General features: G+C 44.6%; 1 protein-coding gene across 26 annotated transcripts in view; it reads right to left on the bottom strand.

Moving 5' to 3' along the window:
• CDK12 (cyclin dependent kinase 12) overlaps positions 1-14,481 on the bottom strand; it is a 106,087-nt gene extending 91,606 nt beyond the window's left edge. For 16 of the 26 annotated variants that reach the window (XM_063599094.1, XM_063599092.1, XM_063599093.1 and 13 more), the window contains exons 1-2: positions 12,407-14,481; positions 3,750-4,634 (exon numbers count right to left, since the gene is read on the bottom strand). In XM_063599094.1, coding sequence (XP_063455164.1) covers positions 3,750-4,634; positions 12,407-13,452 — 1,931 coding nt within the window. In that variant the 5' untranslated portion in view covers positions 13,453-14,481. The remainder of the gene's footprint in view (positions 1-3,749; positions 4,635-12,406) is intronic. The other 10 variants (XM_063599096.1, XM_063599095.1, XM_063599091.1 and 7 more) reach the window with 4 other exon arrangements.
• Positions 14,482-14,741: the final 260 nt, after the last annotated feature.

Genomic DNA, 14,741 nt, shown 5'->3' on the forward strand with positions numbered 1-14,741 from the left:
CACGTGGCAGAATTTGTTATTACTTTTTAATTAAAATTTTATTTTTAAAGACAGGGTCTCTTTCACACAAGCTGGCGTACAGTGGCCCAATCATAGTTCACCGCAGCCTTGAACTCCTGGGCTCAAGTGATCCTCCTGCCTCAGCCTCCCAAGTAGCTAGGGCTAAAGGTACCTGCCACCACATCCAACTAATTTTTAAATGTTTTATAGAGATGGGGTCTCACTATGTTGTTGTCCAGGCTGGTTTTGAACTCCTGGCCTTAAACAGTCCTCCCACCATGGCCTCCCAAAGTACTGGGATTACATCCACAAAGCTCAGTCCATAAATACCTATTAATGTTAGAAAGAGTATATGGAATTTTTCTTTAAAATCACATTTTGGGTTGGGTGCAGTGGCTCATGCCTGTAATCCCAGCACTTTGGAAGGCCCAGGTGGGAGAATCATTTAAGGTCAGGAGTTCGAGACCAGCCTGGCCAACATGGTGAAACCCTGTCTCTACTAAAAATACAAAAATTAGCCAGGCATGGTGGCACATGCTTGTAATCTCAGCTACTCAGAGGAGCTGAGGCATGAGAATCACTTGAACCCAGGAGGCAGAGGCTGCAGTGAGCTGAGATCGCGCCATTGCACTCCAGCCTGGGCAACAGAAAGAGACTCCATCTCAAAAAAAAATAAAAATAAAAAATCAGATTTTGGCAGTCTGGTAATGCCAAAAAAAAAAAAAAAAGGAAACATCATATTTCTTTCTATAGTGATGGAGCCATTCCTTAAAATAGTTTTTCTCCCCCTTTCCATTTACTGTACTTGCATCTTCTCTAAAGAACAGAGGGTACGAAAAAACATACTTTCTCACCCAGAGGGCTGCAATGTATCATCATTCAAATGACCAATATTGGCCGGGAGTGGTGGTTCATGCCTGTAATCCCAACACTTTGGAAGGCCAAAGCAAGCGGATCACTTGAGTCCAGGAGCTCAAGACCAACCTGGGCAACATGATGTAACCCCATGTCTACAAAAAATAAATTAGCCGGGTGTAGTGGCATGCACCTGTAATCCCAACTAGTCAGGAAGCTGAGGTGGGAGGATCACTTGAGTCTGGGAGGCAGAAGTTGCAATAAGCCCAGATCACACCACTGCACTCCAGCCTGGGGGACAGAGCCAGATCCTGTCTCAAAATAAAATGAAATAAAATTACAATTATCACCTTGAAAGGAATGAAGGCTTGGGAATTAGGCTAGGATGCAAGATCGGTGGCACTTAATTTTGTGCTTACAATGAAAAGTTTGTTTCAATAAATGCAATTCACATCCCAAAGAGCACAATATCACAGTAGAATAAGCAAACCATAACACAAAGACTGCCATCACATGTCACTGCTAAAGCAAGTGTGTTTGGTGGTACTTGCCTAGTTAGTCTTGTCAAGATATTAAGGAAATACATAAAAACTGTTTAGAGACAGAGTTTCGCTCTGTCACCCAGGCTGGAGTGCAGTGGCATGACCTCGGCTCACTGCAGCCTCTGCCTCCTGAGTTCAAGCAATCCTCCCACCTCAGCCTTCTGAGTAGCTGGGATTACAGGCGCCTGCCACCACGCCTGGCTAATTTTTCTTTTTTTTTTTTTTTGAGACGGAGTCTGGCTCTGTTGCCCAGGCTAGAGGGCAGTGGCACGATCTCAGCTCACTGCAACCTCCACCTCCTGGGTTCAAGTAATTCTTCTGCCTCAGCCTCCCGAGTAGCTGGGACTATAGGCAACCGCCACCACGCCCAGCTAATTTTTGTATTTTTAGTAGAGACAGGGTTTCACCATATCAGGCTGGTCTTGAACTGCTGACCTCATGATTCGCCCGCCTTGGCCTCCCAAAGTGCTGGGATTAAAGGCATGAACCACCGCACCTGGCCACACCCGGCTAATTTTTGTATTTTTTTTTTAGTAGAGATGGGGTTCCATCGTGTTGGCCAGGCTGGTCTTGAACTCCTGGGTTCAAGTGATCTTATCTACCTCGGCTTTCCAGAGTGCTGAAATTACAGGCGTGAGCCACCAAGCCCAGCCTTAAAGAAGTATTTTTGTTAATGCCTTCTATAAAATTAGATTCATGCTTCATAATCATTTCAGTTCTCAATATTCAGAGGACTCATTAAAATTAAAGCTCTTCCCATCATCCCATTGTGAATTATATTCTAATTAGCAAATACTTTACATATTATTCTTTTACTTTTTATGGAATAATTTTTTTTTTTTTAAAGCAGCCCTTTTCAAAATAATCCTAGTTTGGACCCTGGGATCAGGAGAGAAAAAACAAACCCGGCTATAAAAGACATTTTGTGAGTTATTTTGAATTCCAACTGAAAACAAAAACCAACAATAAAGACATTTTGGGGGCTACTGGGACTATTTGGTTAAATATTATGTTTATTGATAGCTTTTTTTTTTTTTTTTTAAGACGGAGTCTCACTCTATCGCCCAGACTGGAGTACAGCAGCGCGATCTCGACTTACTGCAACCTCCGCCTCCCAGGTTCACGCCATTCTCCTGCCTCAGCCTCCCAAGTAGCTGGGACTACAGGCGCCTGCCACCATGCCCAGCTAATTTTTTAAATCTTTAGTAGAGGCGGGGTTTCACCGTGTTAGCCAGGATGGTCTCGATCTCCTGACCTTGTGATCCGCCCGCCTTGGCCTCCCAAAGTGCTGGGATTACAGGCGTGAGCCACCGCGCCTGGCCGATAGCATGTTATTTATATAACTATTGATGTTACTAAGTCAATGTTAAATTTTTCAGGGTGATGAAGATATTGTAATTATATAGAACGTTATTATTAGGAGAGACACACTGAAATATTTAGAAGTAAAGTGTCATGATATCCACAGAGCAAATACGGCAATATGCGATCTTGGCTCGCTGCAACCTCCGTATCCTGGGTTCAAGCAATTCTCCTGCCTCAGCCTCTCAAGTAGCTGGGATTACAGGGGCCCACCACCACGCCCAGCTAATTTTTGTATCTTTAGTAGAGATGGGGGTTCACCATGTTGGCCAGCCTGGTCTTGAACCCCTGACCTCAGGTGATCTGCCTGCCCTAGCCTCCCAAAGTGCTGGGATTACATGCATGAGCCACTGCATCCAGCCTATTATTCTTTTAATTTTTCTATAGGTATTAATATTTTCAACAAAAATTTAAGGGAAAACTCGATTTTTTAAAAATTTTAATCAAAATTAGCATTATCAATAAACTTAGGCTAGGGATGGTGGCTCATGCCTGTAATCCCAGCACTTTGGCAGGCCCAGGTGGGAAAATCACTTGAGGTCAGGAGTTCCAGACCAGTATGGCCAACATGGTGAAACCCCATCTCTACTAAAAACACAAAAATTAGCGAGGCATGGTGGTGCATGCCTGTAGTCCCAGCTGCTGGGGAGGGTGAGGTGGGAGAATCGCTTGAACCTGTGAGGCAGATGTTGCAGTAAGCTGAGATGACGCCACTGCATTACAGCCTGGGCGACAGAGCAAGACCATGTCTCAAAATACAAAAAATATAAAATAAATAAAATAAACTTAATGATAAAATGGGTTAACCAGGCCTCAAATTCTAATTCTCTCTTCCCAAGTAATAATGTCATAATTACAGACTTTCCCACTGAAACTATCAAAGACATTTCCTGTTCATAAAACCATGAGGGTAGTGTTGACAAAGATTAAAACAGAAAATGCTTTATGTTTAGATCAAGGGGGTTTTTTCCAGTTCACTATAGGACTTACCTATCCATGTCATCATCTCCAGGTAATAAGGGTGGGAGGGGCAAAGGAGGCAACGTTGAAGTTTTCAGGTGTGGAATAGCAGCTGTTACAGATACTTGAGTCTTCACAGAAACCTGTACAGGGGGCTGAGAATTTGCCTGAGAGGACACAGCAGATGTCTTTGAGTGAGTAGAAGGGGGCAAAGTTGAAGTACTGGAGGCAGGAACCTGACTAAATGCTGGCTGAGAAGGAGGCAGAGGTGGTTGCTGTGGAAGAGCTGGTATTGGAGGCAAAGGTGGCAAAGGGGGTGTCTGAGGTGGAGGGGTAGTAGTTGGTAGAGGGGGTGGGGGAGAAGAAATTGTGGGAAGAGGTGGAGGGGTCTCCTTTTCTGATGTTTCTGTCTCCTTTGGAGTAACAATCTCCTCTTTCAGTGCTATGGGTTTAGAGTCTCTTGTTCCCTGTGCTTTCAAATCTTTAACAAGATGCTTCTCGGAGTTCTCATCCAACTTTACTTTCCCTGTATCTGAAGAATTTTTTACCTCTGTGTTTAGATGTGTTACATTCACCAGTTCAGTATCTGGGGCAGATTTTTCCAATTTTACACTTCTGGGTAACTTTTTAGACTCCAAACCTGAATCCTTAGCCTCTACTGAACTGTTCTCTTTTCTAGGCAAAAATACAGGTGAACCCTTGGACTCCTTTCCATCCATCTTTGCTGCAGCAGCAGCAGCTGCTCTTTCCTTCTTTTTCCTACTGAGTTCAGCTCCCAGACTGGAATTAAGTGGAAGCCTGACAGGTGAGATACTGGAATGACGACTGCGTGAACTGGATCTCTTCTTTTTACTATGAGAAGATGAATGTCTTGAATATGCAGGACTTCTACTTCTGGACTTCATGGATTTCCTACTGGAAAAATAAAAAGCCAGTTTTAAATGAATGGACTACAGTAGTATATGGAGGAAAACAGATCAACAAAACAAACTATGAAGAACTGTAACTTATCAATTGTAAAATAGATTAAGTGCCATCAAAAACAAGGACAGTCTGAGAAACCAGCCCAATCAAGAGGCACCCCAAGGAGACAGGACTAAATGTAAGATGGTATAATGAGTAAGATCCTGGAACAGAAAATGGACATTAGGTAGACTAAGTAAATCTAAATAAAGTATGGACTCCAGTTTATAATTATGTATCAATATTGGTTCATTAACTGTAACAACTGTACCACATTAATGTAAGATGTTAACAATAGGAGAAACTGGATGCAGGGATATATGAGACTTCTTTGCACTATCTTCACAATTTTTCTGTAAATCTTAAACTACTCTAAAGAAATAAAGTTCATTTAAAAAATAGATTAAAGTGGCCGGGCACGGTAGCTAGCTCACACCTGTAATCTCAGCACTTTGGGAGGCTGAGGCGGGCGGATCACCAGGTCAGCAGATCGAGACCATCCTGGCTAACACGGTGAAACCGCATCTCTACTAAAAAATACAAAAAATTAGCCAGGCGTGGTGGCAGGCACCTGTAGTCCCAGCTACTCAGGAGGCTGAGGCAGGAGAATGGCATGAACCTGGGAGGTGGAGCTTACAGTAAGCCACTGCACTCCAGCCTGGGCGACAGAGTGAGACTACATCTCAAAAAAAAAAAAAAAAGATTAAACTAAATCCTACATGAAAACATATCTGAATCATATAACAATAAAATTACCTACTACTTATTCATCTGAAAAAAGATGGGTCACTATTTTTTTCCCACATTGGAAAAGAAACAGCCATACTCACAATGATTACTTTCAGAATTTTGAATTTAATCTTTGATAAAGTGAAAACAGGATAAAGCAGTCATGCTTGGCCAGGTGCGGTGGCTCACGCCTGTAATCCCAGCACTTTGGGAGGCCAAGATGGGTGGATCGCCTGACATTGGGAGTTCGAGACTAGCCTGACCAACATGGAGAAACCCCGTCTCTACTAAAAATACAAAATTAGCCAGGCGTTGTGGTGGGCGCCTGTAATCCCAGCTACTTGGGAGGCTGAGGCAGGAGAATCGCTTGAACCCAGGAGGCGGAGGTTGCGGTGAGCCGAGATTGTGCCACTGCACTCCAGCCTGGGCAACAACAGCAAAATTCCATCTCAAAAAAAAAAAAAAAAAAAAAAAAAGAAGTCATACTCCATAGTAAAGGTGGGTTATATCCATCAGGAAGTTAAAAGCAACAAGCATGCTTCACCAAAACCTAAATTTGTTAGCTAGAGAGTTAACTGGCAGAGCCCAGAAAAATATGTTGTTCCTTGCATCCTCAGTTTATAATAAAGTTGTAAAGTTTAAAATAAAGTACTAAACAAATTCCCAACACATAAGACTTAGGATTTACAAAACAAATAAAGTGGAGAAAATGTTTTACCAAAATAACTTTTAGAACTTTTCAAAAACATGAGGGCTCCTAATATCTTTATTATAAAATGATTTCCAATAGACTTTTTAGAAACTCCTAAAGATATTATTGCATGTTTAATTAATTGTCTTCTTAAGAAAGGCTTTGGAAATAAAATCTGGGAATCTATGGGGCAGATCATTTTAAGTTGAAACCCAAATGTCATTAATTCTCATGACTTTTTACTAAAGCCTAACCTGCTAAGGCCTCAATGTGTGACAAAACAAAAAACCAAAGGCCGGGTGCTGTGGCTCACGCCTGTAATCCCAGCACTTTGGGAGGCCAAGGCAGCAGATCACGAGGTCAGGAGATCAAGACCATCCTGGCCAACATGGTAAAACCCTGTATATACTAAAAATACAAAAATTAGCTGGGTGTGGTGGTACATGCTTGTACTCCCAGCTACTTGGGAGGCTGAGGGAGGAGAATCGCTTGAACCCAGGAGGCGGAGGTTGCAGTAAGCCAAGGTTGCAGTGAGCAGAGATCACGCCACTGCACTCCAGGCTGGCGACAGAGCGAAAATCTGTCTCAAAATAAATAAATAAATAAATTAATTAATTAATTAAAATAAAAACATTAAAAGTGCCGGGCACTGTGGCTCACGCCTGTAATCCCAACACTTTGGGAGGCTGAGGCAGGCGGATTACCTGAGTTCGGGAGTTCGAGACCAGCCTGACCAATATGGAGAAACCCTGCCTCTACTAAAAATACAAAATTAGCCGGGCATGGTGATGCATGCCTGTAATCCCAGCTACTCGAGAGGCTGAAGCAGGAGAACCGCTTGAACCTGGGAGGCAGAGGTTGTGGTAAGCTGAGATTGCGCCAATGCACTCCAGCCTGGGCAACAAGAGTGAAACTCCGTCTCAAAAAAATAAATAAATAAAATAAAAATATTAAAAGCATAATTGGACAAAACAAAATTTTCCCAGTAGTCTAAAACAAATTGCTTCCATTCTAGATCATCACATCTTCCTTTATCTTTGATCAGGGAGATATGGTAAGACTGACATATAGTAAGACTGACATGAACCAAAATGTTTCAAAACAACATATATGTGTAAGGGAAACAACTTGCATAATGGCAGCGATGATTTTCTTTTACCTATACTGCTTCTTGCAAGTTTGCTTCCAAAAGTTAGTTAAAATATAAAATTATTATTGGAAGCTGGGCGCGGTGGCTCACGCCTGTAATCCCAGCATTTTGGGAGGCTGAGGCGGGTGGATCACCCTGAAGTCAAGAGTTTGAGACCAGCCTGACCAATATGGTGAAATCCCAGCTCTACTAAAAATACAAAAAAATTAGCCAGGCATGGTGGTATGCGCCTGTAATCCCAGCTGCTCGGGAGGCTAAGGCAGGAGAATTGCTTGAACCCGGGAGGCGGAGGTTGCAGTAAGCCAAGATCACGCCACTGCACTCCAGCCTGGGTGACAGAGAGACACTCCATCTCAAAAAAAAAACTAAAACTAAAAATATTGTTGGAATCAATAGGACTAAAAAACAACAACGCAAACATGAACATGAGAATATAAAATACTGAAAGGTACTGATATTGACCAAATATGCACTTACCCTTAAGAAAACTAATATTCCTTCTGTACATATTTGGCTGAAACAAGAGTTTTTCTCTGCTTGAAATACAGCTAAGTAACATCTCTATCCCAGGGAAAACATGTAAAACCCAAAACACTAATGCCAGCTAGCTACCAAGTACTACTGTTTTAGTCAGCATGACCAAATCTTCCTAAGGAAGTCTGTTAGAAACCCTTCAATTTCTCACAGAAGCCTACTGTTAACAGATTTGGATGGCCATATACTTGTGGTATTTTTAGTGATACAAATGCTACATTTAAGTTCCAGGTTCACTCTTCTAGAAAAAAGCGGAGGAGTAGACAACAAATAGGTAAACACAGCCAGCAATAAGCAATGTGTCTTCAAGAAATGTCTTCAAAAACAAATGTATTTCCCCCCAACTCACCGAATTAAGTTAGGTTCCACTCAATATTAATCATTGCTAATCTAGCGGATGCAAAGACACTGCATTTCTGCCAAAGCATTTTCAGTCTTTTAAAATTAGGTTGTTTCGCCGGGCGTGGTGGCTCATGCCTGTAATCCCAGCACTTTGGGAGGCTGAGGCAGGCAGATCCCGAGGTCAACAGATCAAGACCATCCTGGCCAACATGGTGAAACCCCGTCTCTACTAAAAATACAAAAATTAGCTGGGCATGGTGACGCGCGCCTGTAGTCCCAGCTACTTGGGAGGCTGAGGCAGGAGAATCGCTTGAACCTGGGAGGCGGAGGGTGCAGTGAGCTCAGATCGCACCACTGCACTCCAGCCTGGCGACAGAGACTCTGTCTCAAATTAAAAAAATAAAATAAAATAAAATAAAATAAAATAAAATGTTGCTTATTTCATTTTGACTGTCTCCCAAGGAAAAAAACACAGAGAATATCATAGAAGGGATCTATATGTTCCTCTGACTCTACAAAATTTTTGTACTGTTTAGAATTTCAATCAATGAAGAAAAACATGTAATGCACACATACAAACATATAATGCTCTCTATAAGCCAACTAAAAGCGTGCATGTGTCTCTGGGAATATTATATGTTTATATTTGCATGCTACGCTACCATATTGTGTCTCCAATTTTTTCTAAACTTATTTTTACCATTACTGACTAAATTATGTGAGTAGATATTCCTCTGCTTTTTTTTTTTTTTTTTTTTTTTTCAGATGGAGTTTCACTCTTGTTGCCCAGGATGGAGTGCAATTATTGCAATCGCGGCTCACCCCAACCTCCTCCTCCTGGGTTCAAGCAATTCTCCTGCCTCAGCCTCCCAAGTAGCTGGGATTACAGGTATGTGACACCACGCCCAGCTAATTTTGTATTTTTAGTAGAGAAAGGGTTTCTCCATGTTGGTCAGGCTGGTCTCGAACTCCCGACCTCAGGTGATCCGCCCGCCTCAGCCTCCCAAAGTGCTAGGATTACAGGCGTGATCCACTGCGCCTGGCCTTTTTCTTTCTTTTTTTTTTTTTTTGAGACGCAGTCTCGTTCTGTCGCCCAGGCTGGAGTGCAGTGGCGTGACTTTGGCTCACTATAACCTCTGCCTCCCAGGTTCAAGCGATTCTCCTGCCTCAGCCTCCCGAGTAGCTGGGATTATAGGCGCATGCCACCACGCCTGGCTAATTGTTGTATTTTTAGTAGGGACGGGGTTTCACCACGCTGGCCAGGCTGGTCTCAAACTCCTGACCTCAGGTGATCTGCCCGCCTTGGCCTCCCAAAGTGCTTGGGATTATAGGCATAAGCCACCACGCCCAGCCTCCTCTACTCTCTTAAGAGAACATGAGATATGCTGTTTTACCTGAGAATCCAAAAGGAATCACTAGAAAGAAGCACTTCTTACTGAAACTCCTTTCAGTGTTTTAGTCTTAGCACACTCTTCCCTATTCCCATACCCTAAAGTTAACAATTTTTACAGCCTTAATGAACTACTCTATCAAGAAACAAATATCCTAAGAATACTTTTTAGACTTCCTTAAAACACTAAGCAGCATGGCTGGGCGCATTGGCTCACGCCTGTAATCCCAGCACTTTAGGAGGCCGAGGCTGCTGGATCACCTGAGGTCAGGAGTTGGAGACCAACCTGGCCAACATGGTAAAGCCCTGTCTCTACTAAAAAAACACAAAAATTAGCCAGATGTGATGGTGGGCGCTTGTAATTCCAGCTACTCTCAGGAGGCTGAGGCAGGAGAATAGCTTGAACCCGAGAGGCAGAGGTTGCAGTGAACCGAGATCGCTCCACTGCACTCCAGCCTGGGCAACAAAACAAGACTCTGTCTCAAAAAAAACCAAAAAACAAAGCAGCTTTACAAATGCTACACTTAAGACTTAGGCATTTTACTGTATATAAATTTTACTCCTCACCCCTCCAAAAAAAAAAAGGGTAATCCAGCTAATGGTAAACATGTTAAAGTGTTTAGAATGAAGTATACTGATGTCTACAACTTACTTTGAAATAAATGAAAATAAAAGATAGATTAATGGACAGGTAGATAGATTACAAAATACATGGCTTTTTTTTTTTTTTTTTTTTTTTTTTTTTTTTTAAGACTTGAGTCTTACTCTGTCTCTGTCACCTAGGCTGGAGCGCAATGGCACAATCTCAGCTCACTGCAACCTCTGCCTCCCGGGCTCAACTGATTCTCCTGCCTCAGCCTTCCGAGTAGCTGGGACTACAGGCGCACGCCACCACACCCAACTAATTTTTTATATTTTTATAGAGACAGCATTTCACCACATTGGCCACGCTGGTCTCAAACTTCCTACCTCGTGATCCGCCCGCCTCGGCCTCCCAAAGTGCTGAGATTACAGGTGTGAGCCACTCCTCCTGGCCCAATTTTTTTTTTTTTTGAGACAGGGTCTCACTCTGTTGCTCAGGCTGGAGTGCAGTGGTGTGATCACAGCTCACTGCAGCCTTGACTTCCTAGGCTCAAGCAATCCTCCCACCTCAGCCTCCCAGGCAGTGGGGACTACAGATGTGCACCACCGCGACCAGCTAATTTTTTTTTTTTTTCCTGTAGAGAACGGGGCCTCACTATGTTGCCCAGCCTGGATACAGCAAATATTTATTGTAGAATCTTGGTGTTACATATATGGGTGTTCACTACAACCTTTCTGTGCTGGAAAATTTTTTATAATAAAATGCAGGAGGAAACATTAAGAACTCCAGCCCTTGACAGCTAGGAACACTCTGCAGCTTGATGTACTCACACCATTTATGAATTGTAACTTTAAGTCAGCAAAAATTACACTGAAATACAAAAGCCATGCATGAGCCAGGCGTGGTGGCTCATGCCTGTAATCCCAGCACTTTGGGAGGCAGGAGGATTGCTTCAGCTCAGGAGTTCAAGACCATCCTGGGCAACAGGGCAAAACCCAGTCTCTCCAAAAAAAAAAAGAAAAAAAGAAAAAAAAATTAGCCAGGCATGGTGGCATGAACCTGTAATCCCAGCTACTCAGGAGGCTGAGGTGGACGGATTGCTTGAGCCTGGGAAGTCAAGGCTGCAGTGAGCCAAGATGATGCCACTGCACTCCAGCCTAGGCAACAGGGCAAGATCCTGTCTTTCAAAGAAAAAAAAAGTCATGCATGAATTTTTTTCAAATTAGCACAATTTCTCTACCAGTGTTCAACATCCTCACTCATAATTTACTGAGTGGTATTATGTACAAGGCACTGTGCTATGCACTTCAAATTGACTAATTTAATCATCACAACCCTTAAAAGTAGGTATTTATTATTCCCATTTTACACCTGAAGCAACTCAGGCAAGGAGAAATTAACTCATTTGCTAAAGGTCACAAAGCAACATTAGGACTCCACAAAGGTCTAACTAAAGCCCACATTCTGTTTTTGTGAACAGAAGTGAGGCCACAAAGGAGGTACATCTCATTACCTAGGAACAAGAACACAGTTTTCCAAATAATTCACTCTAACAACAAAATTTCAAACTAGCATGCCTTTCTCGCAAAAATATAAAGAAGGCATTATTACTATGTGTTTTAGAGAAAGGTTTTGAAAATTGTCAGCGGTCACAAGGTAGGTCAGTGATGATGCTGTAAAGAAAACCAAATTGTCCTTGGAACCAATTTCTGCTAGGTTATACCATTAAAAGGGTAACAGACTAATCAGCTGAATTTCCACTAAAACATCAGTTAAAAGACAGGAATCTTTTGTAAATAATTAAAACAGTGCCAAGTAGGAAATGAATAAATGTACAGGTTTGGGGACTCAGTGGACAACACAAATAGGATAAACTAGGCAAGTAACTTCCATACCAATTTCTTAAGTCTTCAACCAGGTCCCATAGAGTCTAAAGCACAAATACCAATGTGATTTTTACAAATTTAAAACTAAGCAACAGAAATAGCTAGACATGCTCTGGGAACTAGTATCAACTCCATCCACTCACTAAGCAGAAGCCTTTGACGTTTCTCACTCAGAAGCTTACAACTGAAGACCCCACCACTGGAAGTACCTACCTTTAGCGGTTTGAGGCCTATGTACTCTTCACTTCTCGAATTCTGGGTTAAGGGGAGACAGATTCACACACTGGAATGACTAGCCAACAGCAAAGTGTTCTAGTCAATGATGAACACTGCGGGCTTCCAGACAATGTTAACACGCTGAATGCCAATTCCTCGCAACCCACCCTAAATGAGGAAGGACTGTTAGACAAATAGCTCACCTGGGGAGTGGACTCCGACTCAGAGACCGCTTGCTCAGGAAAGGGCTGCTGGACCGCCTTCGACCATAGGGACTGGGCGATCGCCCGCTGTAAGAGCCACTCCTTTCGTAGCTGGACGACCGTCTCCTGCTATAGGGACTGACAGATCTCTGTCGCCTACTGTAGGGGCTCGGTGACCGGGTGCTGGACTGGTAGGCCGAAGGCTCCTTGTAAGGGGGACTGACCGACTGCCTTCTCGAGGTACTTCCAGGACTTTTCTTGTAGGAGTCATAATTGCTTGAGGTATGAGATCGTGAGGGACTAAGGTCATAATCTTGGCCATAAGAAGCTCCCGAGGGGCTATCATCTTGTTTGGAGCTGTCAGACCACTTCCTGTGGGGGCTCCTGGATCTCCGTTTTGGACTGTCCACTGTTTTGTAACTTTTGGGTGTTTCCCTTTTTCGATGACTTTTACTCCGGTCTTTGTGCCCTGACTTCAGCTCCCGTTCTTTCCTGGTCTTCTCCTTGTGGAGCTTGGATGACCTGGATTCCTTGCTGCTGCTTTTGGCTACCTGCGCCTTCCCATAGTCATCAGTCTCCTCATTCGAACGCTTTGAACTTCCCGATATCCGGTCCTTCATCGATCCCGACTTGCTGGAGACTTCTTGGCTTTTTTCTTTTTCGGTCTGTTTAGCTTTTAGTAAGTCCCGGGAACGCCTGTGCTGGTGGTGACGATGTTTGTGCAGGCGGTCGCTCCGATCTGATCCACGACGTTCGTCGTTCTCCCTTCGGTCTAGTTTGAAGGCCATGTCATCGGAGAAGGTGTCGGAATCAGAGCTGATATCATCATACTCCACCAAAGGTTTGATAACTGTGCCCAAGGATGCTGCTTCGGGGGTCACCAACCCCATGTCTTTGGAGTGTTTGGACTTATGCCGCTTGTGCTTCGATACCAAGCGGTGACGCTCTCTGCTGTTAGAGCTGCCGCCTCCCGATGACGGCTGCAAAGTTCCAGAAGCTCCTCCACTCCCGTCCTTCTTGCCCCCATGTCTCTCTGAATTGGGCATTCCCTTTCCCCTGACCTGAAGAAGGGAAAAAAGTTTCCCAGCACTCCAAAAAGCAACCCCCACCCACCCCCCCAACCCCAACTCCACGCCCACCAAAGCGCCCCGGGAAGGGGGTGGGGAGGGCAGGGACGGTAGCCCAGGCTCCTCCTCCCTCCCGACGCCTCAGCACCCTTCTACATGAGGTGGGGGGTGAAGGAGCGAGGGAAGAAATGAGAGTTCCTCGGCAGTGGAGTTGCGAGACAACGGGGAGCGGCTCAAGTCTGTTTCCTTTTCTCCCTCCGCCGAGCCAGTCCTCAGGCCCGGGCGCCGGGGAGGTCGAGGAAGTGAGAAGCCGACGGCCCGGGGCTGTGGGGCCGACTCCAGCTCTGGGGCCCTGCGAGGACTACGCGGGCCCTTCCCCTACCCGGTAGCCCGGTTCAGGACGGCTTCCTGTCGCCGGGGTGCCGCGGCCTAGGTGCCTCACGCCCCCTTTGTCCCTCGCTCCTGAGGTAGCCCCCTTTCTTGCCTCCGTTTCACCCCCACACCACACACACTCTCTCCCTCACACAGACTCAGTCACACACTAGATTAAACCGAAACGGCACTTGGAGAAGGGGGGAGGGGCAATCCCAGAAATCGTCGCGAGAGTCCAGTAGCCTCTCGCGATGTTTCGTACTTCGCTTTCACCTCAGTCCCCTGCTTATCAAACAACGCGAGATCAGGTCCCAAACTAGAAACGCGTTTCACCTGAGTCTCGCGATGAGCTCCCGGAGCTCCCCGTTTGAGCAAAGCTTTATTGAAACGGAACAAACCGAGTTTTTTTTTTTTAACCAAAACTTTATCGGTAACTGATTAAACAAATACTCCCAGGCTCCGTGACAAAATAATTTCAACATCCTTTTTAACAAATCTTTTAACTACTAGGATGACTTTTTTTTGTTTGTTTTTTGTTTTCCTTTGAGACGGAGTCTCGCTCTGTCGCCCATCCTGGAGTGTTAGTGGCGCGATCTCGGCTCACTGCAACCTCCACCTCCTGGGTTCAAGCGATTCTCCTGCCTCAGCCTCCCGAGTAGCTGGGATTACAGGCTCCCGCCACCACGCCCGGCTAACTTTTGTGGTTTTAGTAGAGACAGGGTTTCACCATGTTGGCCAGGCTGGTCTCGACCTCCTGACCTCAAGTGATCCTCCCGCCTCGGCCTCCCAAAGTGCTAGGATTACAGGCGTGAACCGCCGCGCCGGGCCATTTTTTTGTTTGTTTGAGACAAGTTCTCTCTCTTTTGCCCAGACTGGAGTGCAGTGGCACGATCTCG

The sequence above is a fragment of the Pan paniscus genome, chromosome 19 (assembly GCF_029289425.2).
Source record: "Pan paniscus chromosome 19, NHGRI_mPanPan1-v2.0_pri, whole genome shotgun sequence".
In the NCBI taxonomy this organism is placed as follows: Eukaryota; Metazoa; Chordata; class Mammalia; order Primates; family Hominidae; genus Pan; species Pan paniscus.